Genomic DNA, 27,644 nt, shown 5'->3' on the forward strand with positions numbered 1-27,644 from the left:
TGTGTGAGTCAAAAATAATCTGCACTTGGCTTATATTGAAATGCCCATCCATGACCAAGAAATGATGACAACATTGAACATGCATGTGACATAATTATGTAGAATAGACAAGTGGGTCATGTGGCAAATCATTTGCAAAGCAGCCATGGCTCTGCCTATGAAATAATCCATGACAGACTTAGGTTTCAAAAACTTTGTGCAAAACAGGTACCGAAGCAACTCATGGAAGAGCATAAACAGAAGCGTTTGGACATCTGCAAACAAAATGTACATGGACCAATACTGGAAGGAAGGTAAGGATTTCTTTAAAAAATTCATGACTGGTGATAAGACATGGATTCAACACAATGAGCTTGAGAGTAAATGGCAGAGTATGGAATAGAAACATCCTCAATCACAGACCAAGAAAAAGTTCAAAAGCCAATCATTAGCTTGAAAATTGATGCTTTCAATTTTCTGGGATTCTCAAGGGCCAGTATTAGAACACTATTAGGGAAACGGACCAACAATCAACAGTGCTCATTACAATGAAATGCTCACTGAAAAGCTGAATCCTAAACACTGAGGACTGCTATCCAAAGGTGTTGTGATTTACATGACAGTGACCCTCCATATACTTCTGCCCACCTGTGGACATGCTGCAAAAACTGTGTTTTGGGGTCTTAAAGCTCCTCCCTATAGTTCTGATCTTGCTGTATTGGACTTTCACCTATTTGGTCCCCGGGAAGCAGCTCTTCGAGGATAAAGATTCATGTCTGATGAAGAAGTGACTACAGCAGTGCAGGCATGGCTTACAGCTCAGCCTAAAACATTTTAACAAGGGAATATGAAAGCTTGTTGACAGATGGACAAAGTGCATTGAAAAGAAAGGAATAATGTGGGAAAATTATGTATTTGTCTTTTCTAAAAGTTGATAATAAAAAGAATTCTACAGCCAGAGTGCTGATAATTTTTGACTCAGTCTTGTAAATGAATATCATAAAAGAAAAGTATTACACACTTGTAAAATGTGTTTATTTAAAAATATCTTTTTAGTGTATGCATTCATAATCTATGAATAGAAAACAGTTTTATTCATGGACAAAAAACATCTAAGGAAAAGATTCTTTATAATTCCAGTTAGCATGCTTAAAGATTACTTAATCAGCTGAAATATCTAGACACTTCATGCATGCTAGAATAAATACTGCAATTATAGTTTGTCGACAACCCATAAGTGGCTAGTGTAGGCCAGAGGGTGTGGAGGAAATATACAGTGGAAAAGGCTGACTCTTAAATGAATATAATTGCTCAGTGCTGGTTGTGTACTTCATTGAAATTTTATACAATTATCCATGAAATTCCATTTGATCATTTCTCTGAGCTTTTCTCAATATTTATTTTTGTGAGACTACTTCTGTCACTATGAGAAACACATTAACATTTTTCATTTGTGCCTTACATTTTTCTTTTCAGGTCCTTTGGCTTGGCAACCAAACTGGACTCATAGTAACCCTATACAGAGTCCAAAAACTTATTTGTCAATAAAATCTACTTCAATAATGTATCTACTAATATCTCAAGTAATGACTGTTTTGAGGAATGTAATTTGGGAACTGCAGGTCTAGTTTATAAGTGGGCTGGAACTTTTAATTAAGAGGAACAAATTTCAGAGGTCTATGTGGGTAGGACAGAAAAGAACAAAGTCTTTTAAAAACAAGAAATGTATTTCTTGTGTCCAAACTCCAGAAATTTAAACTTACTAAATCAATAATCTTTTGCTTTACTGGATTTTATCATTAAAACAACAACATCAACAAAAAATACTCATTGAACATGTGTTGTTGTGCAACGCACTGTTCTAAGGTTGTTTCTAGTGAAAGGTATTTGTGTTCACTTCAATAGAAAAGCTTGCTGCTTTGGGAGGAAATGTTGAAATCCCCATGGAGACGATAGCTCATTTGGAGCCAGGATGAGCTTACCTTTTCCCTTTTTAGATTCTATATCTAGGGAGGGAGGGGGGATTCTTAAACATCATTCGTATTATCAAAGTAAAATGTATTGACTTTATTAGAAAAAATTGAAATAGTAGATTCTTTACTTAGGGATGGGCAAGAGATGATGAAAGTGTAAAGCACCTGTGCCTGGATTTGAAGATGGAAATAGCGGCATGGCTCATCCTGTTGTTGATTAATGCTATGGAGTAATTTCTGACTCAAAGCGATCCTGTATACTGTTTCTGAGTCTATAAATCTTTGCCAGAACAAAAATTCTCATCTTTCTCCCATGGAGCTATTGCTGGGCTCCAACTGCTGACCTTGTGGTTTGCAATCCAGTGCTTATCCTCTAGAGCCAATGTGCTCCAAAGCTATATCTAGACCTGTGGGTTTCAAACTTTATTGTGCATCAGAATCTCCAGAATGGCTTGTTAATACATGGATTTCCTGGCCTGATGCCCAGATTCTAACTGAAGAAGTATGGGGTGGTTGCTGAAAATATGCTCATCTAACAAGTCCCCAGGTTTGGTTGATGCTGCTGGTCTGGAGAACACTTGTTGAAAACCACTGGCTCAGACTAGACTATGGAAAAGCTTGGACATAATTACAAAGAAATTGGGGTTTCATCTAGTGAAATGTTTGCATATACATGTATTTTGTTTTTAGTTTTTTACTAGATAACAAATACATTTACATGGCACAAAGTTAAAAAAGTACAAAAGAGTATATGATAAAGCAAGTTTTCTTTCCCGAAGTCATGTCCACTACTCATTTCTTGTGTGATCTTCCACAAGAAAGAACAGGATGCTTAGCATTCAGATACTTAGAATAATAATTTATTTATCTTCTTGTTATTACCATAGCCTATCAGGTAGACTAAAGGAATTTACCATCTAGGGCACTGGATTACATAGGGATCAAAGAAATAAAGAATTTTAGATGTATGTAGAAAATATGAATGAGGAAACTGAGTCATTGAGAGGTTAAATAATTTAACTTCACATTGTAAATGACATAGTCAGGGTTCACACTCACATATCCATGCTGTTTGCTTCCAAAGCCAGTGCTCCATGCTCCTTGTACTACCCCTCATAAATCTGAGGTCCAGAGAATAGAAGGGAGTTGTCCAGCTTTGTATAACTACTTAGATTTTATAACTTTCTGATTTTATAACTCCCAGTTTGAGCCCTCCAGAGGATTCCAATGCACAGTACAGTTTGAAAAATACAGGTTTAGATACAGCTTCTGGTATGGCACTGTAGGATAAGTGCAGGACTGCATGTTTGGTTTGAACTATAAGGTCAGCAGTTCAAATTCACCAGTTGCTCCTTTGAAACACTATACTGGGTCTCAATAAGTTGGAACTGACTCAAAGGCACTTACCAACAACAACAGATACAGCTTGGGAGTGTGGTGGCTCTAGAGACTAAGTACTGGACTGCTGACCATAAGGTTAGTGGTTTGAGCCCACCAGCAGAAAGGTGTGTGTCAGAGTTGTATAATTTTACCATACTTATTCAATCTGTATGCTGAGCAAATAGTCTAAAAAGCTGGAATTCTTATCCAACAGCCACTACCCTGGAAATATATGAGGTTACCTGCTTCCATAAAGATTCATAGTCTCAGAAACCTACAAAGTATCATTATGAGTTGGATTTTACTTGATGGCTGTATGTTTGGTTTTTGGTTTATGAAAGAATGACTTTTTAAAATATCCATTAAGATTTCTGAGTTCTTACTACTTTTGTTCAAGGACACAGCTGAGAAAGAGTTCTCATGTGGTGCTGTAGGATAAGGACTGGACTGCTCACCAAAAGGTCACTAGTTCAAACCCACCAGCTACTCCTTGGAAACCCTATACAGAGTCACTATGAGTTGAAATTGACTCGACGGTAATTAACAATAGCAACAGCAAAAGCTAAGAAAGATAAAGATCAACATGCCCCCCATTTTAGGTAGCCAATATCTAAGTTGCCCATCCCTATCAACCCTGTGTAAGAGGGGCTGGGAATGATCCTTGCTGTGAAGATCCCTTCCCTCTTGGTTGGTATTAAACTACTACATCCATAAATATAGAGTTCTGGTGTGGCACTGTAGGTTAATGAGCCAGACTGCAAAGCCATTTGAACTGCAAAGTCCATGGTTTAAGCTCACAGCTGCTCCTTGGAAACCTTATACAGGGTTGCTATGGGTCTGAACCTACTCGATGATGCGTCATAACAACATCTATAAGTATAGGTCAAATTCATCAAATTGTAGTGAATTATATTTGTTTTCTCTATCAAGAAGAATTTTTTAAAGAAAAATCTTCCTCTAGTCAAATTCTGATCATCCAGCCATTGAAGCTAGGTCAAATGGGTACTATCTGCAAATATGGGCAATCTTGTACATCTCCCCTCACTACATATCAGTTGGACACTTCACTCTCAGTCTGGCCCTCTGTGGGAAGCCATGTTCTTGTCCACGGGCTCAGGAGTCCCCAGGTCTCACCATACTGCTGGCCAACTATACTCCAGATTGATGGGAGGCTATATAATGTGGTTGGACTCAGCCCACATCTTCATTGATGCATTTCTCCCAATTCCACTCACCAGTAGCCCAACCTGGTCACCAGCAAGCTTACATGCCTGCTTGTGTATTCCCTTTGAGTTTCAGACTTGGAAGGGGATTTGCCCTGAAGGGACTTGATTGCTTGCTTTGATAGCTCTCCGGTGGACAACTTGCTAGTTCTTGTGGCAGCCAATCAGACTGCCATTTTTGTTTCTGATTTTTCCTGCTGGTCTTTCTTCCAAGAAATATCTTTTGTTCCTCTAGCTGCTCCAGGCTGGTCTGCTTGTCTTTTCAAATAGAAATTTCACACCTCAGAAGATTCTGGATGGGGATCAGAATTCCACCTAAGGTTTTATACACTACAAAGGTTCTGCAAGAAAGCTCTTTCACTGGGCAAGTTATAGCACCTCTTTTAGGTATTCCAATCAGTTATAGACTGAAGGCGGGCTTACAAGCTTTCTATAATCATGTTTATGGCTATTCCTTTCTATCCCCCACAAGCATCTATTTTACAATAGTAGGCAAGGGAAACCAAGATTCATAAGACAGCCAAACATCTTAACATTATTTCCCTTCTTTTACCCATTCAGACTATGCCTCAATCCCTATATTACAGAGCCCTGTCATCCCAAGGTTGAGCATACATCATTATTTACCTCTGTCTCATGTAAACCTGCCTAAATGTTTTCCTATCTACCTTGTTCTTCCACCCCCGCCCCCTTCTTGTGTATTGCCTCCCCAATACCTGAATTATCATGTGTCTATATCCTACTGTGCTACAAATTCCCCTAGCTGTAAACCTTCCAATCTTCTAAATATTCCTTTATATATGGTTCAGAGTTCTACCACCATCACTTGAGCCTGCTTGGTCTGGTATTCTGTGTTGTTGGTGACAGAGCTCCTCACTGCACGTCTACTTGATCCGCCATCTCATGCTGCTTCTCTGAAAGCCTCAGAATGGGCACCTAGTCCCTTCTGGCTGCCCCGTGGGCGGTGCCATGGCCCTGCTCAACACCAGTGGTCCTGCCAGTAGGCCGTGTAGCAGCGCCAAACCACAGGAAGGCACTGCCATTGCCATGGATCCCTCACTTCCAGGGGAAAAGATTGACATTGTCAAGGACCTCATTCTTCTTGGATCAACTATCAACACTCATGGAAGCAGCAGTCAAGAAATCAAACGTATTGCATTAGGCAAATCTGCTGCACAAGACCTTTTTAAAGTGTTGAAGAACAAAGATGTCAGCTTGAGGACTAAGGTGCATCTGACCCAAGCCATGGTATATTCAATAACCTCATTAGCATGTGAAAGCTGGACAGTGAATAAGGAAGACCATAGAAGAAATGATGTCTCTGAGTTATGGGCTTGGAGGAGAATATTGAAAGTGCCATGGGCTGCCAAAAGAACCAATAGATGTGTTTTGGAAGAAGTGCAGCCAGAGTGCTCCTTAGAGGCCAAGATGGCCAAACTTTGTCTCTCATACCTTGGACATATTGTCAGGAGGGACCAGTCACTGGAGAAGGATATCATGTTTGGTAAGGTGGAGGGTCAGAGAAAAAGAGAACGATCTCCAACGAGATGGATTGGCCAGGTGGCAGCATCGATGGACTCAAGTGTGGCAACAGTAGTGAGGTTGGCCCAGGATCGGGCAATGTTTCGTTCTGCTGTGCATAATGTCGCTATGGATCGGTACCGACTTGATAATACCTAACAACAACAACATTCCCTACCCTGTGCTCTATGATCCCCTCTTTCCCCTTTCCTCCCTCCCTTCCCCCCACCCCCAGTAATTAACAAATGATATATTTTTTTCCTTTTAGTGTCAGTATTTTTTCTTAAGCTTTTACAGTAATGGTCTAATGCAGTATTTCTCCTTTTGTGACTGACTGATTTCACTCAGCATAATATCTGCAAGTTTCATCCATGTTATGTGGTGGCTTACAGCTTCCTTGTTGTTCTTCAAGGTAGCAGACAATCCCATTGTGTGTATGTACCAAAGTTTTTTTATCCATTCTTCCATTGATGGGCACTTAGGGTGTCTTCATCATTTTGCTATTGTGAACAGTGCTGCTATGAACATTGGTGTGCATATATCTACTCGTGTTATGGTTCATCTTTCTTGTGGATAAACACCAAGTAGAAGAATTGCTGGATCATAGAGTATTTCTATTTCCAACTTTCTGAGGAAGCATTCATACTGTTTTCCGTAGTGGTTGAATCATTTTACAATTCCACCAGCAATGTAGGAGGGTCCCAGTCTCTCCACATCCTCGCCAGCATTTATTGTCCTTGGTCGGCAGTGCAAATTCATCAGCTGCTCCTCAGAAACCATATACTGGGTTGCTATGGGTTGGAACCGACTCGGCGGCATGTCACAACAACAACAACTTTTTTGAACTTCACTGTTTCTGCTGGTGTGAGATGATATCTCATTGTTGTTTGATTTGCATCTCTCTAATGGATAATGATCATGAAAATTTCTTCATATATTTGTTGGCTGCCTGAATGTCGTCCTTGGTGAAATGTCTATTCATGTCCTGGGCCCATTTTTTAATTGGGTTATTTGTCTTTTTCTTGTAAAGGTTTTGTAGTTTCCTATATATTTTAGAAATTAGTCCCTGTCTGATATATTGTTGTAAAATATTTTTTTCCCATTCTGTGGGTTCCCTTTTTACTCTTTTGGTGAAGTCTTTTGATGCACATACGTTTCTAATTTTTAGTATGTCCCAATCATCTATTTTGTCTTCTTTTTTTGTGCAATTTCAGCAATGTTTGGTAGTTTGTGTATGCCCTGTATTGTTGTTGTTAAGTGCTCTCGAGTCTGTTCCCACCCATAGCGATCCTGTATAGGGTTTCCAAGGAATGGCTTGTGAGTTTGAACGTCTGACCTTGCAGTACCAATGGCTTTAATTGGTGCATTAATCCACAGCACAACACCAGGACTCCATGCCCTTTATTGTTGTTGTTGTTGTTAAGTGCCGTCGAGTCGGTTCCGACCCTCAAATTTGTCCCTATTTTTCATTGATAACTTCTCTAATTCTGGTATTCATATTTAGGTCTTTAATCCATGCTGAGTTGGTTTTTGTATACGGCATGAGGTAAAGGTCTTGTTTCAGTCTTTTGCATATTGATTTCCAATTCTGCCAACATCATCCCCATGTGATGCACTTAGGCCCTTTGTCAAAGATCAATTGGCTGTACATGGATGGGTTAATTTCTGGATTCTTGATTCTGTTCCATTGAGCTTTCATTGTACCAGTATCAAGGTTGTTTGGACCACTTTAGCTGTGTAGTAAGTTTTGAAATTAGGGACTGAGAGGCTTCCAACTTTGTTCTTCTTCTTAAGCAGTGTTTTACTTATCCTGAATCTTTTTCCTTTCCATACAAAATTTGTAATTGCTTTTTCCATTTTCTTGACGAATGTCATTGGAATCTGAAATGGGATTGTATTGTAAGTGCAGATTGCTTTGGGTAGTATTGACATTTTCACAATGTTAAGTCTTCTTATACAGGAGCATGGCATAGTCTTCCATATTTGTAAGTCTCTTTTGGTTTCTTGTAGTAATGTTTTGTAGTTTTCTTTGGATAGGTCCTTTGTTTCTCTGGTTACAATTTTGCCTAAATATTTCATCCTTTGGGCAGCTACTGTAAATGGTATTGTTTTCTTAATTTCCTTTACAGTGCTGTCATTATCAGTATAGAGGAATTCAACTGATTTTTATCTGTTGATCTTGTACCCTGCCATTTGGCTGAATATTCCAATGAGGTCTAGTAGCTTTTTTGCTGAGTCTTTGGGGTTTTCTACATACAGGATCATATCGTCTGCAAATAGAGAGAGTTTTACTTCCTCTTGCCAATTTGAATGCCTTTAATTTCCCTATCTTTCCTTATAGCTCTGACTAAGACTATCACAGTATTGAATAGGTATAGTGCCAAAGGGCATCCTTGTTTGGTTCCTGTTTGTAAAGGGAAGTCTTTCAGTTTTTCTCCATTAAGAGTGATGTTGCCAGTTGGTTTTGTATATATACTCTTTTTCAAAACTTTTTATTGTGAATTGAATGAAAGTTTACAGGTCAGATCATCAGTTTTACGTTCAACAAATCATGTACTTTGCTTCATCACAATGATTATGATCCCCTGCATGTACCATCAGTTAACAATATTTCTCTCTATTCATTTCAGTTTTTTGTTTTTTTTTTTAAACACTCAGGCATATATAATAATTTACACCACCAAAGGGCACATTCTGCAAGTCTCCAGTTCTTGGTCCCTCTCTTTCCATGATTCTAGAGTCCTCAGCTCCTCCCTCTCCATGTCCCCGCCTCTGCATCCGTCTCTGGTATCACTGCTTCTCTGGATAAGGTTCTTCATTCTGCTTGTGATCTTCTCCCTTGATGATTCTAGGTGCTCTGTTGCTGGACTGTAAAATTAATTACTCCCCCATTTTTGTTACAAAACTTCTACCTTTACAATTGTGACAGTCGCAATTAGTCATGGTAACAATTACTCACTATTGAATCATAATGATCTTATCCCCATCTCTTTTTACCAGACCCATCTAGACAAGATGCAAACTATTGAGTGGGGACTCTGTCTTCCCCCACACACTCTTAAACAAAACTTTCTCTTGAAACCTTATAAGCCAGTCACTTCATGCATTATTGCTCCCTCATTTTAGGTAGCCCATGTCTAAGTTTCCTGTCCCTATTACGCTGTATACAAGGGGATAGCATTGATACTTGATGTGAAGACTCCTTCCCTTTCTGTTGGTATTTTGAGCTACTACCTTCATGAATGTAGGTCAACTTCATCAAATTGTAGCAATTTACTCTCGTTTCCTTTATCAAAAAATCTTTTCTTTTTTATTTTCCTCTATCTAGTTCTGATTATCAAGCTATCTAGGCGAGGTCAAATTGGTACTATCTGCAAGTTTGGATGTTCTTGTGCATCTCCCTTCACTTCATGTTATTTGGTTGCTTCACTCTCAACCTTAGCCCTCTGTGGCTATGTCCTTGTTCATGAGCTCTGATGTCCCCAGGTCCCCAGGTCTCACCATAATTTGGACCAACCAGCCCTTCCTTTTCTCTCTCTCATCTCCAAGTAAATGGGAGTCTATGGAATGTGGTTGAACTCAGCCCATTTCCTCATTGCTGCCTTTCCTCCTCTTCCATTCACCAGTAGACCAACCTGGTCGCCAGCAACCTTACATGCCTGCTCATATATTCCCTTTGAGTTTCAGTCTTAGAGGGGATTTGTCCTGAAGGGAATTGATTGCTTGCCTTGATGGTTTCCTGGTGAATAACTTGATTATTCTTGCAGTAGCTAATCATACTGTCATTTTTGTTTTGGGTTTTTCCTGATGATCTTTCTTTGAAGATGTATCTTCTGTCACTCTATCTGTTCCAGGCTAGTCTGCTTGTCTTTTCTAGTGGCAATGCTCCACCTCAGAAAGTTCTGGATGGGGCTCAGGATTTCACCTAAGGTCTTATTGTATATATGCTCTTAATTATGTCCAGGAACTTCCCTGCAATTCCTACTTTGTTGAGTTTTTTTTTTTTTTTTTTAAATCAGGAATGGATGCTGGATTTTGTCAAATGCCTTTTCTGCATCAATTGATTTGAATATGTGGCTCATTTCCTTTTTCTTATTTTTCTAATGTTGAGCCATCCTTGCATCCCTGATATGAATACACTTGTTCATGATGTATTATTTTTTTGATGTGTTGTTGAATTCTGTTGGCTAGGCTTTTTTGGAGAGAATTTTTATGTCTATGTTCATGAGGGATATTTGACTATAATTTTCTTTCTTAGTGACATCCTTCCCTGGTTTTGCTATGAGGGTTATGCTATAAGGGTTATTCATAGAATGTATCAGGAAATTTTCCATCCTTTTCTATATTCTTGGAATAATTTGTGTAGAATTGGTGACAGCTCTACCCTGAATGTTTGGTAAAACTCATCAGTGAAGCCATCTGCACCTGTCTGTTTTTTGGCTGGGAGTTTTTTGATGACTTTTTCAATTTCTTCTTTTGTTATGGGTCTGTTCAAGTTTTCTATTTCACTCTGTGTAAGTATAGGTAAGTCATATTTTTCTAAAAATGTATCCATCTCTTCTAAGTTTTCAAATTTGTTGGAGTACAACTTTTCATAGTATTCTGTTATTATCTTTTTTATTTCCAATGATTCCATTGTGACACATCCATGTGGTTTCTTATGCGTGCTGTTTGTGTCTTCTCCCTCTTTTCTTTTGTTAAGTTTGCCAGTGGTTTGTCAATTTTATTTATCCTTTCAAAGAACCAGCTTCTTATTCAGTTGACTATTTCTATATTTTTCTATCTTGTTTATTTCTGTTCAAATCTTTATTATTTCTTTTCTTCTGGTGACTGTAGACTCGCTTTGTCGGTCTATTTCTAATTGTTGTAGATGCTGTGTTAATGTGTTAATTTTGGTTTCTTCTTTTTGGATGTGTGCATTTATTGCATCAGTATTACTTTCGCTATGTTCCAAAGATGTTGTACATTGTGTTTTCATTCTCATTTGCTTTTAGGGACTTTGTGAGTTCACGTTTTATTTCTTTTACTACCCAGTGTCTTTTAAGCAGGGTGTTATTCAGTTTCCATGTATTTGATTTAATTTCTTTGGTCTTTCTTTTGTTGATTTCTAGTTTTCTAGCATCGTGGTCTGAGAAGATGCTTTGTAGTATTTTGATGTTTGTAAATTTATGGAGGCTTGTTTTGTGGCCTAACATATGGTCAGGTCTGGAGAATGTTCAGTGTGCATTGGAAAATAATGTGTATTGTGCTCTTATTGGGTTGAATGCTCTATACACATCTATGAGGTCAAGTTGGTTAATTGTGTTGTTTAGTTCCTCTGTATCTTTGTTGAGTTTTTCTGGTTGTTCTATCCTCCTTTAATAGCTGTTGTTGTTAGGTGCCATCAAGTCAGAACCAACTCATAGAGACCTTATATGCAGCAGAACGAAATACTGACGATCCTGGGTCAACCTCACTGTGGTTGCCACACTTGAGCTCATTGATGCTGCCATTTTGCCAGTCCATCTCACTGGGAGTCTTCCTCTTTTTCTACCTTCCTTACCAAACATGATATCGTTCTCCAGCCAGTGGTCCCTTCTGACAATATGTTCGAAGTATAAGAGACGAAGTTTGGCCATCCTGGCCAACAAGGAGCACTCTGGCTACATTTCTTCCAACACAGATCTGTTTGTTCAGTGCCCATGGCACTGTCAATATTCTTCTCCAGCACCATAACTCAAAGGCATCAATTCTTCTACAGTCTTCCTTATTCACTGTCTGGCTTTCACATGCATATTTTCAAATTTGTTCATTTCAAATACCTTCTTAAGACAGCATAAAAGATGACTATACACATGGACCACACCAGATGGAATACATAGATATCAAATTGACTACATGTGGAAACAGATGATGGAAAAGATCCATATCACCAGTCAAAACAAGGCCAGGGGCAAATGGGAAAACAAACCATCAATTGCTCATAAGCAAATTCAAACTAAAGCTGAAGAAAATGAAAACAAGTCCATGAGAACCAAAATATGACTGTGAATACATACCACCTGAATTTAGAGATCATCTGAAGAACAGATTTGATACATTAAACACTAAAGACCAAAGACCAGAAGAGTTGTGGGATGACATCAAGAACATCATACAGGAAGAAAGTAAAAAGTCATTAAGAAGGCAAGAAAGAAGGAAAAGATCAAAATGGATATCAGAAGAGACACTGAAACTTGCTCTCCAATGTAGAGATGCTAAAGCAAATGGAAGAAATGAGGAGGTCCAAGAGCTGAACAGAAACTTTCAAAGATCAGCTCAAGAAGATAAAGCCAAATATTACCACAAAATGTGCAAAGATCTGGAATCAGAAAACCAAAAAGGAAGAACACAGTCAGCATTTCTCAAGCTTGGAGAACTGAAGAAATAATTCAAGCCTTGACTTTTGTTACTGAAGGATTCTTGGGGCCAATTATTGAATGATACAGAAAGCATCAAAAGAAGATGGAAGTAATACACAGAGTCACTGGTACCAACACGAAATGGTTGACGTTCAACTATTTCAAGAGGTTTACAATAGTGGTGTATTAAAATCTCCCACTATAATTGTAGATTTTTCTATTTCTTTCTTTAATTCTAGTAGGGTTTTCTTTATATATCTTGGGGATTCTTTCATTGAGAGTGTAATTATTATGGTTATATCATCTTGTTCAAGTGTCCTTCTTTATCTCTTATGCTGATTTTTGCCTTAAAATTAATTTTATCAGAGATTAATATTGCCACTCCTGTTTGTTTTTTTATTACAATTGGCCTGGTATATTTTTTCCCATCTTTTAACTTTTAGTCTGTTTTTGTCTTTTTATGTAAGGTGTGTCTTTTGCAGGTAGCATGCTGAAGGGTCTTGTTTTCTTATCCATTCTGCCACTCTCTATCTCTTCATTGGTGCATTTAATCCATTGACATTCAGTGTAATTATCATAGATATGAATTGATTGCTGTCATTATGTTAGGGTTTTTTGGGTGCTGCTTGTTCCTTTGTTCTGAATGCCTTCCTGTGCTGAGTTAATGTTTTATTTGTGCTATTTCTTGTCTATTTCTTCTTAGTTTTAATGTTTTCATGCTCTTCTTAGATCTTCATTTTCATGGTATGTTGTAATGTATTAATTTTCTTTGTGATTACCCTACAATCTACTAACCTTTTCTTCCATTTAATACAGTCTGCTTTAGCCTACAATCTACCTGACCTCCTCACCACCTGGATCTCTGTTCCTATATTTTTCCCTTCTTTGACATTGTTATTATCTTGATTTTTGGTTGACCTCCCAGGTCCTCTGAATTCATTGTAATTTTGTGCTGTTCTGAACTGTTTTATCTATCAACTGAGTTCTGGGTGGTGTTGCCACATCTGTCAATCTCTGGTTGTTGTCTGTTTTTGTTGGTTTTAAGTCCAAAGAACTCCATTTAGGATGTGTTGATGTGCTGGATTGGTTTTGACAAAGTCTCTTAGCTTCTGTTTATCCTGGAATGTTTTATTGCACCATCATATTTATTGGCAGCTTTGCTGGGTAGACGATTCTTGGTTGGCAGTTTTTTTCTTTCAGGATTTTATATATGTATCCACATTGACTTCTTCCCTGCACGTTTTCTGCTGAGAGATCAGAACTTAATACGATTTGCTTGCCTTTGTAAAGTAACACTTGTCTTTGTAAGTAACACTTCTCTTTTCCCTAGCTGCTTTTAGGATTATTTCCTTATCTTTGATTTTAGACAACTTGATTATGATATGTCTTGGTGATTTCCTTTTGGAGTCTATCTTTCCTGGGGTTTATTCAACTTCTTGAATGCTTATCTTCTCATCCTTCAAGATGTTAGGGACATTTTCTTCCAGAATCTCCTTAACTATTTCCTCTGAGAACTTCAGTGATTCTTCCTGTTCTGGGATGCCAAAAGTTCTTAAGTTTTTCCTCTTCATTCTTTCCAACATGAATCTTAAACTATCTTCAGATTTTTAAAAAGCCCTTTTTCTGCTTGTTCTTCTATCTTAGCAGTACTGAGAGATTTGTCTTCCAGCTTGCTTGTTCTAGCTTCTAGCTCTTCAGTTCTACTCATTTACCCTTTCAGTGTATTGTCCATTTCTGATGTTTTATTATTGATCATTTTGACATATTTTTTCAGGTTTTGAATTGTTTACAATGCTATATCTATCTTATTTGATTGCTCCTGTAGCACTTTCCTGACTTCTTTATTTTCCTGAACCCCTCTGTGGAGCATTTGGATTTGCCTCAGTATAATTCTCCTGAATCCCTTCTCAGACAGTTTCAAAGTCTGCTCTCCTTCTAATGTGAAGTCTATGACCACTTCCAGCTCATTTGTCTCAGTTACTGTTTTCTGTTTCTGAACATGTGCAGAGATCTTTTGTTGTTCCTTGGACATTTTCAATAGTTAGATGTGTTTTCAATAATTAAATGAATGTATGTTGCCGTATTATTAAGCTTACTGAGTGTCTTCTGGTGAATGTGATATGAAGATAGGCTTCCCTTTTCACATCTCTTATTACTTAACTGTAAGCATTCTTAGCAAGTTTTGGCCATCTATGTAATGTGTAGAAGCTGGTATTGGCTCCTGTCCAGATGGTGAGTTATTATAGGGTTTGCTTGTAGCTTGACTATATGGCCATGATTGCTGTCTTTTCTTGGGTAACATAGGGAGAGAAAGTTCCCACCCCCTGGAAAAAAGTAGGACCCAAAAGACAAAAAAACAGAAATAAAAGTAAAAGCAAAAACAAAACAACCATAGCAGACTAGCCCAGTAGCCTTTGTTGTGCAGGTCAGTGAGTGTGCACATTAGAAACCTCCAGGGTGCCCACTTGTTCAGGCCACCCCCTTCATGTCCGCTGTGGGGGTATGCATACAGAGATTGAGAAATGAATGGAAGAAAGATTGTTTATGCTTTTATCTCTGACAGTTAGGTATCTGCGTATGCACAGCGTATGTCTCAAAATGACTGCAACCTTGTATATAGTAGTTGGTGTTGGCTCTTGCTTTTTATGTTGGGGTTTTACAGGGTGCAAATATGGCTTGGCTGTATGACCAGACCTGATGTTCCTAGTTAGATAAGGCAGAAATAAAGGGTCCCACCCAAGTAGGAGAGCCACCTTCAGGCTAAATCCTAAATTCAAACATCATAAGAACCTGTAGGAAGATTAGCCTCTGGAGTTGATGGGATTTTCAGCTACTTCCTCTTTGTGCTGTGGTAAAATTGTTCCCTGTGGACACACTTGACCCTTTTGGGGTTGTGCTCCCACCCACATGAAGACACCTGGGCTAGACAGAGAGGGTGTGACGGGAGAGCACAAGAGAGGAATAAAAAAGTCACACCTCTTTTTCCATAAGTCACTGGGTTGTTTAGGCTGTGGCCCCACCCTATGACATCTGTGAAGACTGTGGGCTAAAGGTAGCATTGTGATTGATTCAGAAAATTGTGTTTCTTCTAGCCCCAGTCAGATTTCTCCATTGGTAGATATCTGAAACTATTTCTCCTTTGTTGTTGTTGTTAAGTGCCATATAGTCAGTTCTGACCCATAGCAGCCCTGGATAGGGTTTCCAAGGAGCCTCTGGTGAGCTTGAACCAGCAACCATGCAGTTCAAATGACTTTGCAGTCTGGTGCATTAACCCACAGCACCACACCAGGACTCCTTAGGTGGAGGTACACAAAAGCCAGAAAAAAGGCTTTGCAGGGATAGTTCCAGAGCTTTAAATTTAATATAAAGTAAATAAGTATTTCCCCTTACTTTATATTACATTTAAAGCTCTGGAACTATGCCGGCAAAGCCTTTTTTTTCTGGCTTTTGTGCAGCTCCGCCTAAGAACCTCCAGGCCCATATATCTATCATAAATATTTATCATACTTTTAAAGGCAATAAAATTATTACTAAAAATAAAATAAACTGAAAATAAAATTAAGTATGTGAATGCCAAGTGTCTTTAGCATTCATAGTCACTTGTATAATTTCCCCGTTTCTCATTTTGTATTTTCACTGCGAGTGAGGCATTTAGTGACAAAGGAAGAGCCTAAGAGTCCTAGATAAGCAGATACTCATTACAAACATCATTAATCTTTGATAATCTTATCTTCTTACTAAAGACCATTCATTTACTCAGAAACCCTATACAGGGTCGCTATGGGTCGGAACTGACTCGACGGCACTTCACAAAAACAATAGCATATAGTAATAAATCCCCAAAATTAACTAGGATCTAGTGCTTATAATTTTTTTTAAAAAAAGGATTTTATAACTGAGATACAAAAATCATCTTAAATGAGGTATTAGAGTCATGGTGTGGCACTGTGGGTTAATGCACTAGACTGCAAAGTTGGTTTGAACTGCAAGGTTGGTAGTTCAACCTCACCAGTCAATTCTTGGAAACCCTCTACAGGGTCACTATGGGTTGGAACCAACTCGACGGCACTTCACAGCAACAATAACATAAACATTTATGAATAAAGAAATGAGGTGACTTGAAAAATATATACAATTCGAAGCAAAACAGGAAAGACAGAAAAAAACCTGCCAGTGTTCATGTTGGTTGAAGAAACTTAATTTAATAGGACATTTAGGAAAAGGCTTCCTATTGAGGTGCTATTTAAGTACAGACGTATTGTTGGGTGCTGTCAAATTGATTTCAACTCATAGGGACATGTGGCAGAGTAGAGGTACCCTGTAGGATTTTTTAGGCTGATGTATTTATGAGAGCAGATTGCCAGTTCTAGTTCCCTTGGAGTGCTGGGTGGGTTCTAACCACTGTCAAGCACTTTATCACTGTGCCACCAGGGATCTTTAATTCAGACATTGAGCTTCATTACTCAAGGTGTTGTCTATGAGCCTGCAGCATGGACATTAGGATGTTGTAATAAATGCAAAACCTCAGGTCCTCAAGTCCCGGATCTACTAGATCAGAACTTGCATTTTAAATAATATTCTTATGTAATCTGAATGCACACTAATGTTTCAAAGTATGAAACTAAAAGATGAGTTGTCAGCTTTGTAAAGAGGGAGGGAAGAATATTTCAGGTAGTGGCAGTCAGCTTCCATGAAAATTTACAGTCTTGGAAACCCTGTGGGACAGCTCTACTCTGTCACACAGGGCCACTATGAATCAGCATTGACTTGACAGCAATGAGTAGAGGTAATACCAAGTAAGAAATTCTTGAGGTTGGAAAATGACTGGCTTATTAGAGACACAGTGGAAGGACCAGTTGGCCGATGCATAGCAAAAAAGGATTATTAACTGGTCTATATAGCAATGGACTGGTAACTGCAAGATTAGCAGTTCAAACCCACCAGTCTCACCTCAGAAACCCTATAAAGGGTGGCTATGAGTCAGAATCAACTTAAAGGCACCCAATGCATTACTGCTACGACAACAACTATCATGTGAATTGTTCTGGTTATATTACATAAGCAGAAAATCCTTATAGCAAAGAGCCTGTACATTGGTCTTCTAGGGAGCAAAGAAGGTCGGAACTGACAATGTAAAGCCATTGTTAAAAAGAGGAAAGAGCCAGAGGAAGATTGAGTGGTGACAGCTTTCAGGGTCCCTGGGACCTGAGATGAGGAAGGCACAACGTGCTAGCATGGTTGGGAAGTGGTATAGGGCTGAACAGTGTAAGTCCTGGACTGTGGTCCTAACCTTTAGATGCTCTGTTCTTTCATCATATTCCTGCTTCATACATTTATTACTTGTAGTTTCTTTAAGATGTACATCTCAAATTTCATTACCCAGTCCCCTTATAAATTAGAATTCCACAACCTTCACAACCCTTGCCAACCTCTTGTTTGTCATTCCCATTATAGGTGATACCTAGAATTGACTGAGTCCAAAGTGCAGTGAACACCTGGATTATTAACTGAAAATAACCAAGCCTGCTGCCATTGTTACACATGGTGATCCAACAGAACAGAGTAGAACTTCCCCACAGGATCCCCAAGGGTGTAATCTTTATGGAAGCATAGCACCATGTCTTTCTCCCATGGAGGAACTGGTGGGTTTGAATCGCTGATCCTTAAGTTACCAGGCAAGCACATAGCACTAAGGTACCGTAGCTCCCTACCTGGATTGTTGCTATTATGCTTGAGAGTCAGTTCTGACCCACAGTGGCCCTGTATAGGCGTTCAGAGGCTGTAAATATTTATAGGGGAAGACAGCCTCATCTTTCTTCCAGAAAGTGGCTGGTGGGTTTGAACTGCCGACCTGTGGTTAGTAGTGCAGTACTTATCTTACAGCACCACCAATGCTCCTACTGAACTTCGGTTGTTAAGTGCCGTCGAGTTGGTTCTAACTCAGTGACCCTGCATAGGGTCCAGAGGAGCAGCTGGTGAGCTTGAACTGCCAACTTTGAGGTTCAAGCCCATCTTGCAGTCCAGCTCATTAACCCACAGTGCCACACCAGGCCTTTTACTATCCTTTCATTCCTAGTTGATACTTCTGTTTACTTAATCAATGCTTCAATAGCTTACAGGAAAATGCTCCATGATAATGAACTTATGGTCAATCAAAGCATTAATGTTGCCTCGATGTTGTTGCTGTTATTGTTGTTAGGTGCCATCCAGTTGGTTCCAACTCAGCAACCTTGTGCATAACAGAAAGAAACACTGCCTTGTCCAGCATCATCCTCACAATTCTTGTTACTCTCAAGCCCAACGCTGCTCGAGAACTCGTGGGAGTCTTCTTTTTGTTTTGTTTTTTTGACCCTCTACTACCAGCTGTTCCGTGGGAGAAAGATGAGCTTTCTGCTTCCCATAAAGATTTGCAGTCTCAGAAACCCTGTACAGGGTCACTGTGAGTCGGAACCGACTCCACGGCATGTAACCACCACCACTACCACTTTACCAAGCATGATGTCCTTCTCCAGGCATGCCATCTTGGCTTCTAAGGAACACTCTGGCTGTACTTCTTCCAACACAGATCTATTTGTTCTTCCAGTCTTTCATGGTACCTTTAATATTCTTCTCCAACACCACATTTCAAATGCATCAATTCTTCCATGGTCTCCCTTATTTATTGTCCAACTTTCACACCTACATGAGGCTATTGAAAATGTCATGGCTTGGGTCAGGTGCACCTTAGTCCTTAAACTGATATATTTGCTCCTGAACTCTTTAAAGAGGTCTTGTGTAATAGATTTGCTTAATGCAATATGTCATTTGATTTCGTGCTTTCCTATAAATACCCTCTAAATTCTACTGAGTCTTTCAAAGAAGCTCTTAATAAATATTACTTCCATTATTCAACATAAGCAACTCTTCTGGCTTTGTGACATGACATGTAAGAATTTAATATGAATGTATAATTTTCAGCATAAAGCCTAACTTACTCTTTCTCAGAGTTCACATAGACCATAATTTCCAACAATTTGGTCTGTGTCTCTGAAAAAAATCTTTTGTCTAAGCAACAAAAACCAGCTGATAACCGAACTGATGTTTCTAAACTTGTTACTTTTGAACCTGGCAGCAGTATAAAAGCTTACATCAGGCCATTATTAGAACAGTCAGCCTTCTCCACACTGGTACTGGAACTATCAGAAAGTCTGAGAGGGACACAACTACATACTGGTGTTAACATAATGCCTATTATTGACTCTGGTTTAGGGTATGAGTGTAGAGCCAGGCTGCAACACCCATTCCACTTGGTTGCTGAGTTTGAGGTGTAGGCTGTCTAGTCCTAAGGCAAAGTTTGGCATGAGGTGTAGCTGAAGGGCAAATGTAGGAGGAACTCATACTGATGTGATAGGTGGTCAGTGCACAAATATCTCCTGTTGGTTTTGAGCTAAAACTGTAACTCTAGAAAAAGCCTAGTTGACCATCATGGAGATCATCAGAAGACAACATTCTGGCTGAAAACCAATATCCAGTTGGCAAAAATTAGTTCTGACCAAAGACAGAGTTCCACTTTCAAGTGAGAAAGCAACTTCTTTTTGTTTATTTCAAGGTTACTAAATCTCTTCAATTTATCTTCACAAAGCTAGGATAATTTGTTCATATGAGAAATGTAGAAATATGACAAAATACCAGTCATAACCTTAGTAGGTACAAGTGAAATTAAGTCTCAACCTGAAAAATGAATGCCTAAGATAGATATAATTTTTTTAAAGCACCAGACTGATAAAGATGGTGATTTTGTGTACCACAAACTGAACTACAAGTTCAGTTTGAATCATAAGGCCAGTGTTTCGAGCTCACCAGTCATTCCTCAGAAACCCTATACAGGGTCGCTATGAGTCGGAACCGATTCTATGACACTTAACAACAACAAATGAAAGAAAATGCCTTTTCATATGGAAGAAAATGGAAGTGAAGCAGAAGAAACATACTATATAGTGTGGACATTAAAACAGTAAAAATGGATGAGACTTACACTCCAAAGCCTGAATACTTGAATTTGAATTTAATCAAATGTTCTACTCATTGGTTACTTGAGGATTGGGAATTGAGGAAAGGGAAAGGAGAGGATGCAATGAAAGGATATCTTGGGCGTGAGGAAGAATATGTTCACTATTGTGATTGCAGTCATAGTTTCCTGTCTATATACATATGTCAAAGCTCAACAAATTGAAGACTTTAAATATGTACTATTTATTGTATCTTTATTATACCTAGCAAAACTGTTCGCAAACAAGTGGAGATTTCCCTTCTTGAGTTAAATGAAGGAATGACAGAATTCTTCACATTGAGATGTGGGAAAACTTCCTGATAAAATGATCTTACATAGTTTCAGAATGAAGATAGCCTGTATTGATTTTTCACATTATACAAATTATAAACAAAAGCATTTCAGAAACATTGAAGATAATAAATATTTCTTTTGGAATTGTGAACCAAACACTAAGGGCAACATAAAAGTAGAAAGAAATTGCTCCCAAAATTAGAGTATATGTTATCCTTAATAGACGATGGTGTGAAAAGAGACAGGAATAAGAGTCTTATGATTCAATAGTTATTGTTATAATGACTAATTGCAACCGTCACAACTGCAAAGGTAGAAATTTTGTAACAAAAAGGGAGGAGTAGTTAATCTTACAGTCCAGTAACAGAGTACTCTAGGACCATCATGGAAGAAGAGCAGGAGCGGAATGTGGGACCCTATCCAGAGAAGCAGTGACACCAGAGATGGAAGCAGAGGTGAGGAAATGGAGAGAGGGAGCAGCTGAGCACACTAGACTCAGGAAAGAGAAAAACTGAGTGTTGGTGGCCAGGAGGCAGGCTTGTGGAATGTGTCCTTTGGTTGTTAAAATGATTATATATTATTGAGCATTTTTGTGTACATCCTCCTCCCCCTCACAAAACAACAACAACAATAAAACAAAGGGAACAGAAGCAAATACTGTTGAATGAAGATGCATGGAGGAAATTATAATCATTGCAATCGAATGGTGAATGTAAAACCGATGTTCTCCTATGTAATCTACCAGTAAATTCACAATAAAAACTTAAAAAAAAAAAAAAAAAAGATGATGGTGACTCATCATCTTAAAGTTTTAAAAAAATTCTAACTAAAGCAAATATTTTTCTCGTCAGCTTCTGAAAAGTACATTAGAGTAAATTTCTATAAATATTAAATAGTACTGAAAGTATAATGGATATATATGCATACTGTAGAACCTCATAAAATTTCATCTTACTTAATAAGAAATATTTAAGTCAATATAAAGCTTTGACTGCATCTGGAAAATGTTAGTAAGAGTATAATTTGATTTGATATTCACTTTTTTTGTGAAAGATTTAATAATATTTCGTATGAAGTGATAAAGTTAAGTGTTGATGCAATGTTCAGATATAAAATTAAATATGAGATATATACATATATGTACAACACGGTCTAAAATAAGTTGGCATATCAAAAACATTACTGGTATCTCATGTATGAAATATTTTTAAACAGAAAAACAAGATCTCCTTTCATTTCCGGTTTTAGAAAGACTGAATGGTATGAAGCATTTGCACTTACTTTCCAAGCGTATTGGGTAGCAGTGTAAGTTGATTGTCATCTACTTTTAGAGTAGTTAGTTTTTTCAATAGTCCTAAAACAGACAAGAAGGTTTATTAGTACAAAAGAGCAGATTTGTGGCAATAAATGAGATATAAACAGATAAATCATTTGTAATGAAATGCTTGGCACACTAACTGACTGAACTCTGTGTGTAAAAACCTACAAACTGGTATTTAAGTAGAGGTTAGTTATGACCTTCCAGTTGCAAAAATTTTACTTACATCAATTGTAGAGTGCAGATAAACAAGACACAGGACAACACAGAAACCTGAGTTGATGCTAATAATGCTCAAATATTTCTCTATTGTGCAGTAAATGGAGCAGTTGAACATTTTTATGCCATCTGTGATTTAATATTTAATTAACTCCTGTTGTGGCGCTGTGGGTTAATGTGCCAGACTGCAAAGCTGTTTGAACTGCAAGGTTGGTGGTTCAAGCTCACCAGAGGCTTTTCGGAAACTCTACACTGGGTCGCTATGGGTCGGAAACAACTTGACGGCACTTAACAACAACAACAAAGCACTGATAACTAACATTCTTGTGATACAAACTGAAAACAAATCTGAATTAAGCCTAATAATTGATGAATAAATACTGTGGTATGGTATTACAGTGCAGTAGTTATTATGGGCTTGGAAAATGACAACATATGACCTTGTGCTTTTTGGTATCATAAATCCTTGACTTGGATTAGCAGTAAGCACAAAAACTGGTGATCTTTAATATACTCTGTAGAACTGGCCAAGAACTGAAGTTACAACTGATTATCCTTCACTGGATGATTTATCCCCTCCATATCCTACTCTCCTCTCAGGAATTTAAGGACTAATAGTCACAGAGTGATTCAAGAGCAGCTGCATTTGGCATAATCAACTTCTCTACTCAGCTATAACATAACCTAACAATATCAATATGACTCAAATATACAAAATCTAACAGCAAAACATTCATTTTGAATGAAACATTCCTTTTATTGTTGATTTTTGTTTTTGTTTTACATTGGATCTAGGAGCCTATGTGGTAGACTGCTGTGTTCTGAAGAAAACTTATTCTGACCAATAGAGAAGGTTCCAGAGTCAAATGTGTTTGGGAAATGCCAACTTAAACAAAATAAATTGGTTTCTTTAATGCAGTTTTTCTTGGTGCTCTTAGTATACTAATGAAGCAATGTGACCTTCCAAACTTTCCTGTAGAATTTGTATGTGCATATGCATATAGAGTATTTTGGAAGGCTGGCGTTTTCTAGACATGTTTTAGGAGATTTTGCTATAATCTCAAATATTCTGAGGGTTCTTCAAAGTCATAGAGCAAGTGACAAAAAGTTTGAAATGTAAGCTGTTTTGCTCTTTCAATTTTGTTATCTGCTACATATTCTACAAAAGGCTGCAGACTTTCTACTCCAGTTAAGAGGACTGTTATCACGATTAGACTGCTGTATTTGAAGCTAATACAGCAACGTGTGCCCCCAGAATACACTGCTGAAAACAGCCGCACCTGGGAAAGAGGATAATTAACGCTGCAGTAATTCATCTCTGAAATTTGAATACTCACTTCCAGATTCATCTATATTCAAAGGACAGTTGGATCATTTTAGCTTTACTAGTATGGATGTTAAAATATTAATTATGGAAATACAAATGAACACCTGAGTTTATTCAATTATAGCAATTAAAAGGAGAAATAAGAATCACATCTAAATTTCTTTTTATGATTTAATGGCCCTGATCACACTATTGTCAGTGACACTGGTCGACCTAGATGGGGATTGACAGTTTCCCAGTCTATTCACTGAGTCACCAGGAGAATTTTTCTACATCACAGATGGCTGAACAAGCACAGGAAGTCAGGCTGCAGAGCACCCTTTAAGAGAACTGGGTCCCTGCATCTGAAGTAATAGTGAGAAAACCATGAGGTGGGCTGAAGAGAAAGGCCCAAAGGTGATGGAACAGATTTTCCTGGAGAATGGAATAGTGACTCTGACAAATGATAGAAGCTTCAACAGTTTTGAAAGGTGAAGTAAATTGGGTCTCCAGGATCAGCTCCCTGTCTGAATTTCAAGGAACTTCACTCATTTGTGATGAGGCTACTTTGCCACTCACATATTCCATTGAGGAGTCCTGGTGTGGCACTGTAGGATAAGCATTCGATCATAAAGTCAGTTTGCACCTCAAGATCACTGGTTCAAACTCACCAGCCACTTTCCGGAAACCCTACACAGAGTTGCTATGAGTTGGAATCAACTCTACAGCCCTTAACAACAACAACAAAAACAACAACAACAACTTCTATACTTCCCCTCTTCCCCACCCTTGCTTCCTACACTCTTAGCTAAGTGTTGGTGATAAAGAAAAAAAATAATGTAATTTTAATTTCTCATGTATAAATTTATAATTAGCATTAATGTATTAAACTATATGATTTATTATTAAAATAGCTAATATTTACATGGCATTTACACATATGCAATACAAGTTTGAAAGTCAGTTAAAATATAAGTTTATAATAATAATCAAATTATGATAGTGAACACTGATTGAGTGTTTTCCATAGGCCAGCTACGATCTAAGCAACTTCACATAAAAGTTTGTAGACAAATTCCACTGTCGTTTAGTTATTTTTTAAGTTGCCTCATATCTTAGTTCATTTATTCCTCAGAATAGCTTTATGATGTTTAGTTTATCTATTATCTAGAAGATTAGGAATCCCCTTCATTTTCCCTGGTATCTCTGAAGGAACGGTCTCAGCACACAGAGATTGTTGTTGTCTATTCCAACACCCTACAGCTGCTAAGGAACTAAAATAGCATGAAGAAAGTAAAGATTTTATTTTAGTTGCCACCAACTAAATCAATCCATGCTCAAATAAGGAAGGCAAGATACAATTTCCCATCTAATTAGCATCTGTGAATTATTTTAGGGTCTGAGAACAGAGCTCTGGCTCCTCTATTCCAAGTATTCCTCTTGACAAAGAAATTCTCTGAGGAAAGTCAGCCACTCTATTCCACAATCAGTGACTATGCAGATATATAAGATACAATATTCTCTGAGAGGTTGCTAAGGTCCAAAGATAGCTCAGAGGAATGAGCTACTATAACAGTGCTACTATCCTATTTTCCTACTTCTAGAATCATTCAAATCCTAAATAATATAATACCAGTTGCCTGTCCTAGCCTGTGTTTTGCCAAGTATCTAGCTGATGACCTCCACATACTGCCTGCCCTAGATCAGAACAATTATTGCATAGTCAGATTCCTTAAAACAATATATTTTAAACAAATAAAAATATCATGTTAATAACAACCTTTCAGATCCATTCCAAACCTGCTTGTGATTTGCTTTAGTTTTCAGTAGTACATTGGTACTTCTTTCCTTCCACCCTAGCTCAACATAATGTTTGTAGGACTTTCTAGATTTTTTGTTACAGAAAAGAAGTCCCTACCTCAATCCCCTGTAAACGCCAATTCCCCTGGCAAGGGTAACGTCTTTTATTTTTTATAGGAAATGATTGTGTGTCTACCACTGCTGTTTTTGGTCTGGAGCACATTAGGCCTGGTCTCATACCTATATTTATATTTTATTTTTGATTCTCAAAAATACAACAATTTTGTGGATGGTGCAAAGCTGGGTGGTATTTTGTTCCACTATACATAAGGTCATTATGAGTTGAAACAAACTTGGCAGCACCTAACAATAGTTACAACAATATCTGTCAGATTCAGATAAATATTTATCCTTTTTAAGCTTGGGTAAATTCTATACCTACCATGTGCCAGAGTCCTGGTGTGGCATTGTGGGTTAATGCTCTGGACTGCAAGGATGGTGGTTCAAGTTTACCAACTGCTCCTTGGGAACCTTATACAGGGTCACTATGAGGTTGGAACTGACTTGATGGAACTTAACAACAACAACAACAACAACAACCATGTGCCAGGCATAGCTCTAGGCACTGAGGACATAGTAATGAATAAATACATGTTTTTTGACTATGCAGTTTTTCTATCATCACTAGGCATTTGAAGTGGTGGTTGAGTCACTCTGCTATATGGATCAGAGAGAATGCACTTTCTGATCAATATACTTCATTGTCTGTTGCTACATAAAACAGTATTTTCTATACTTGTCTGATCACAAGTTTTACTTAGGATGTCTAACGAAAATACAGGACAGAAGGCTTACCACAGACCTACAGTCAGTAATTTCAGAGAAAGGGTCTGGAAAGGTGGAAGTTTAATAACACTTTAAAGTAAGTCTTATAATGGAACAATTAGAGAAACATTATTATAAAATATGTGATCATAATAATCATCAAGCCAGCAAATCTAGAAATAAAAAAGGTAGACTTTAATTTTGCTAATATTAGTCTTCTCTATTAGCATGAAAGAATGGAGAAAATGGAAACTATAAAATATTGAAGAAAATGTTGGGAAATCACTTGCCTTCTAATTTGCCTGAGTCAGGCTACCTGGATTGTGACTTAAGTTTCAGAAATATTATTAAATTCCAGAATATATAGTACATGCATTTCAAAGCATGTGTTAAAAAAATTACATAGCAATGTTAAATACTTAGAAAATTATTGTTCTAGTTAAGACTTCTCATAAATAATATTAGCAAGATATCTATACAAAAGGAAATGTTTCAACATAATTCAAATGAGAAAGATTCATTATTTCATTAGTGTAAAATATATAAGCCACAATGCATGGAATGCTTACTACAAACTAGCAGATTATCTACTGTCATGAATGTTAACATCATGTTAAAGACAATGTATCTTTTAAAAAATAATAAAACTACAAAGATATATTATATCTTTCTATTTATATGTTATTTCTAGATTACATTAATGTTACAACAATATTATAAATATAGTAGCATTCTATGGAAAATAACTACTGTAATTCTAGGGAATAATGGAGACATACATGTTTATCAAATTACTCTAAATCTAAAACATATATTCCTTACAATAACATTGAACAATTTAGGAGACTGGACAGTTTTTAATATATGTTAATTTAGTAGGATCAATTCAACTCTTAAATTTGACAGTTACAGATAACATTTCATTTTAAGATTTTTTTGAAACTAGTAATTTATGATCTTGGATAGTGGATGTGATTTATTATTACTGTATTTCCCACATTTACATAAAATAATACCACCAAAAGAGAAGACAGTGTATTTGACATAAACATACAAAATAAAATATGTTTTCACCTATAGAGTCAGGCAACTGTTGCAACATATTGGATGACAGTAAGAGGTCTTCAAGGGCTTCACATCCAGAAATTTCCATGTCAACTGTTTCTATTCTGTTTTTTGACATATCCAGGTATACCAGCATCTTTAGCTTCCCTATAGACTTGATGACATTGCATAAACTCAGGGTTAGTTGAAAAACTTGTACAATACATTTTAAAATGGTAAAAATGTAAATCTAATTTGAAAAGTAACCACAACAATAACAAACATTGTAGAGAAACTGGAACCCTTATACATTGCTGGTAGGCAATTCCTCAAAAGGTTACTATATGAAAGTG

General features: G+C 37.6%; 1 protein-coding gene across 1 annotated transcript in view; it reads right to left on the bottom strand.

The window, feature by feature from the left end:
• The window catches only part of LRRC7 (leucine rich repeat containing 7), a 688,741-nt gene that overhangs the window by 171,364 nt on the left and 489,733 nt on the right, over nt 1-27,644 (bottom strand). Inside the window, exons 9-10 of the mRNA XM_006862417.1 lie at nt 27,322-27,466; nt 22,061-22,133 (exon numbers count right to left, since the gene is read on the bottom strand). Of these exons, the coding sequence (XP_006862479.1) occupies nt 22,061-22,133; nt 27,322-27,466 (218 nt within the window). The remainder of the gene's footprint in view (nt 1-22,060; nt 22,134-27,321; nt 27,467-27,644) is intronic.

Source organism: Chrysochloris asiatica, unplaced genomic scaffold (assembly GCF_000296735.1).
Source record: "Chrysochloris asiatica unplaced genomic scaffold, ChrAsi1.0 scaffold00048, whole genome shotgun sequence".
Lineage (NCBI taxonomy): Eukaryota > Metazoa > Chordata > Mammalia > Afrosoricida > Chrysochloridae > Chrysochloris > Chrysochloris asiatica.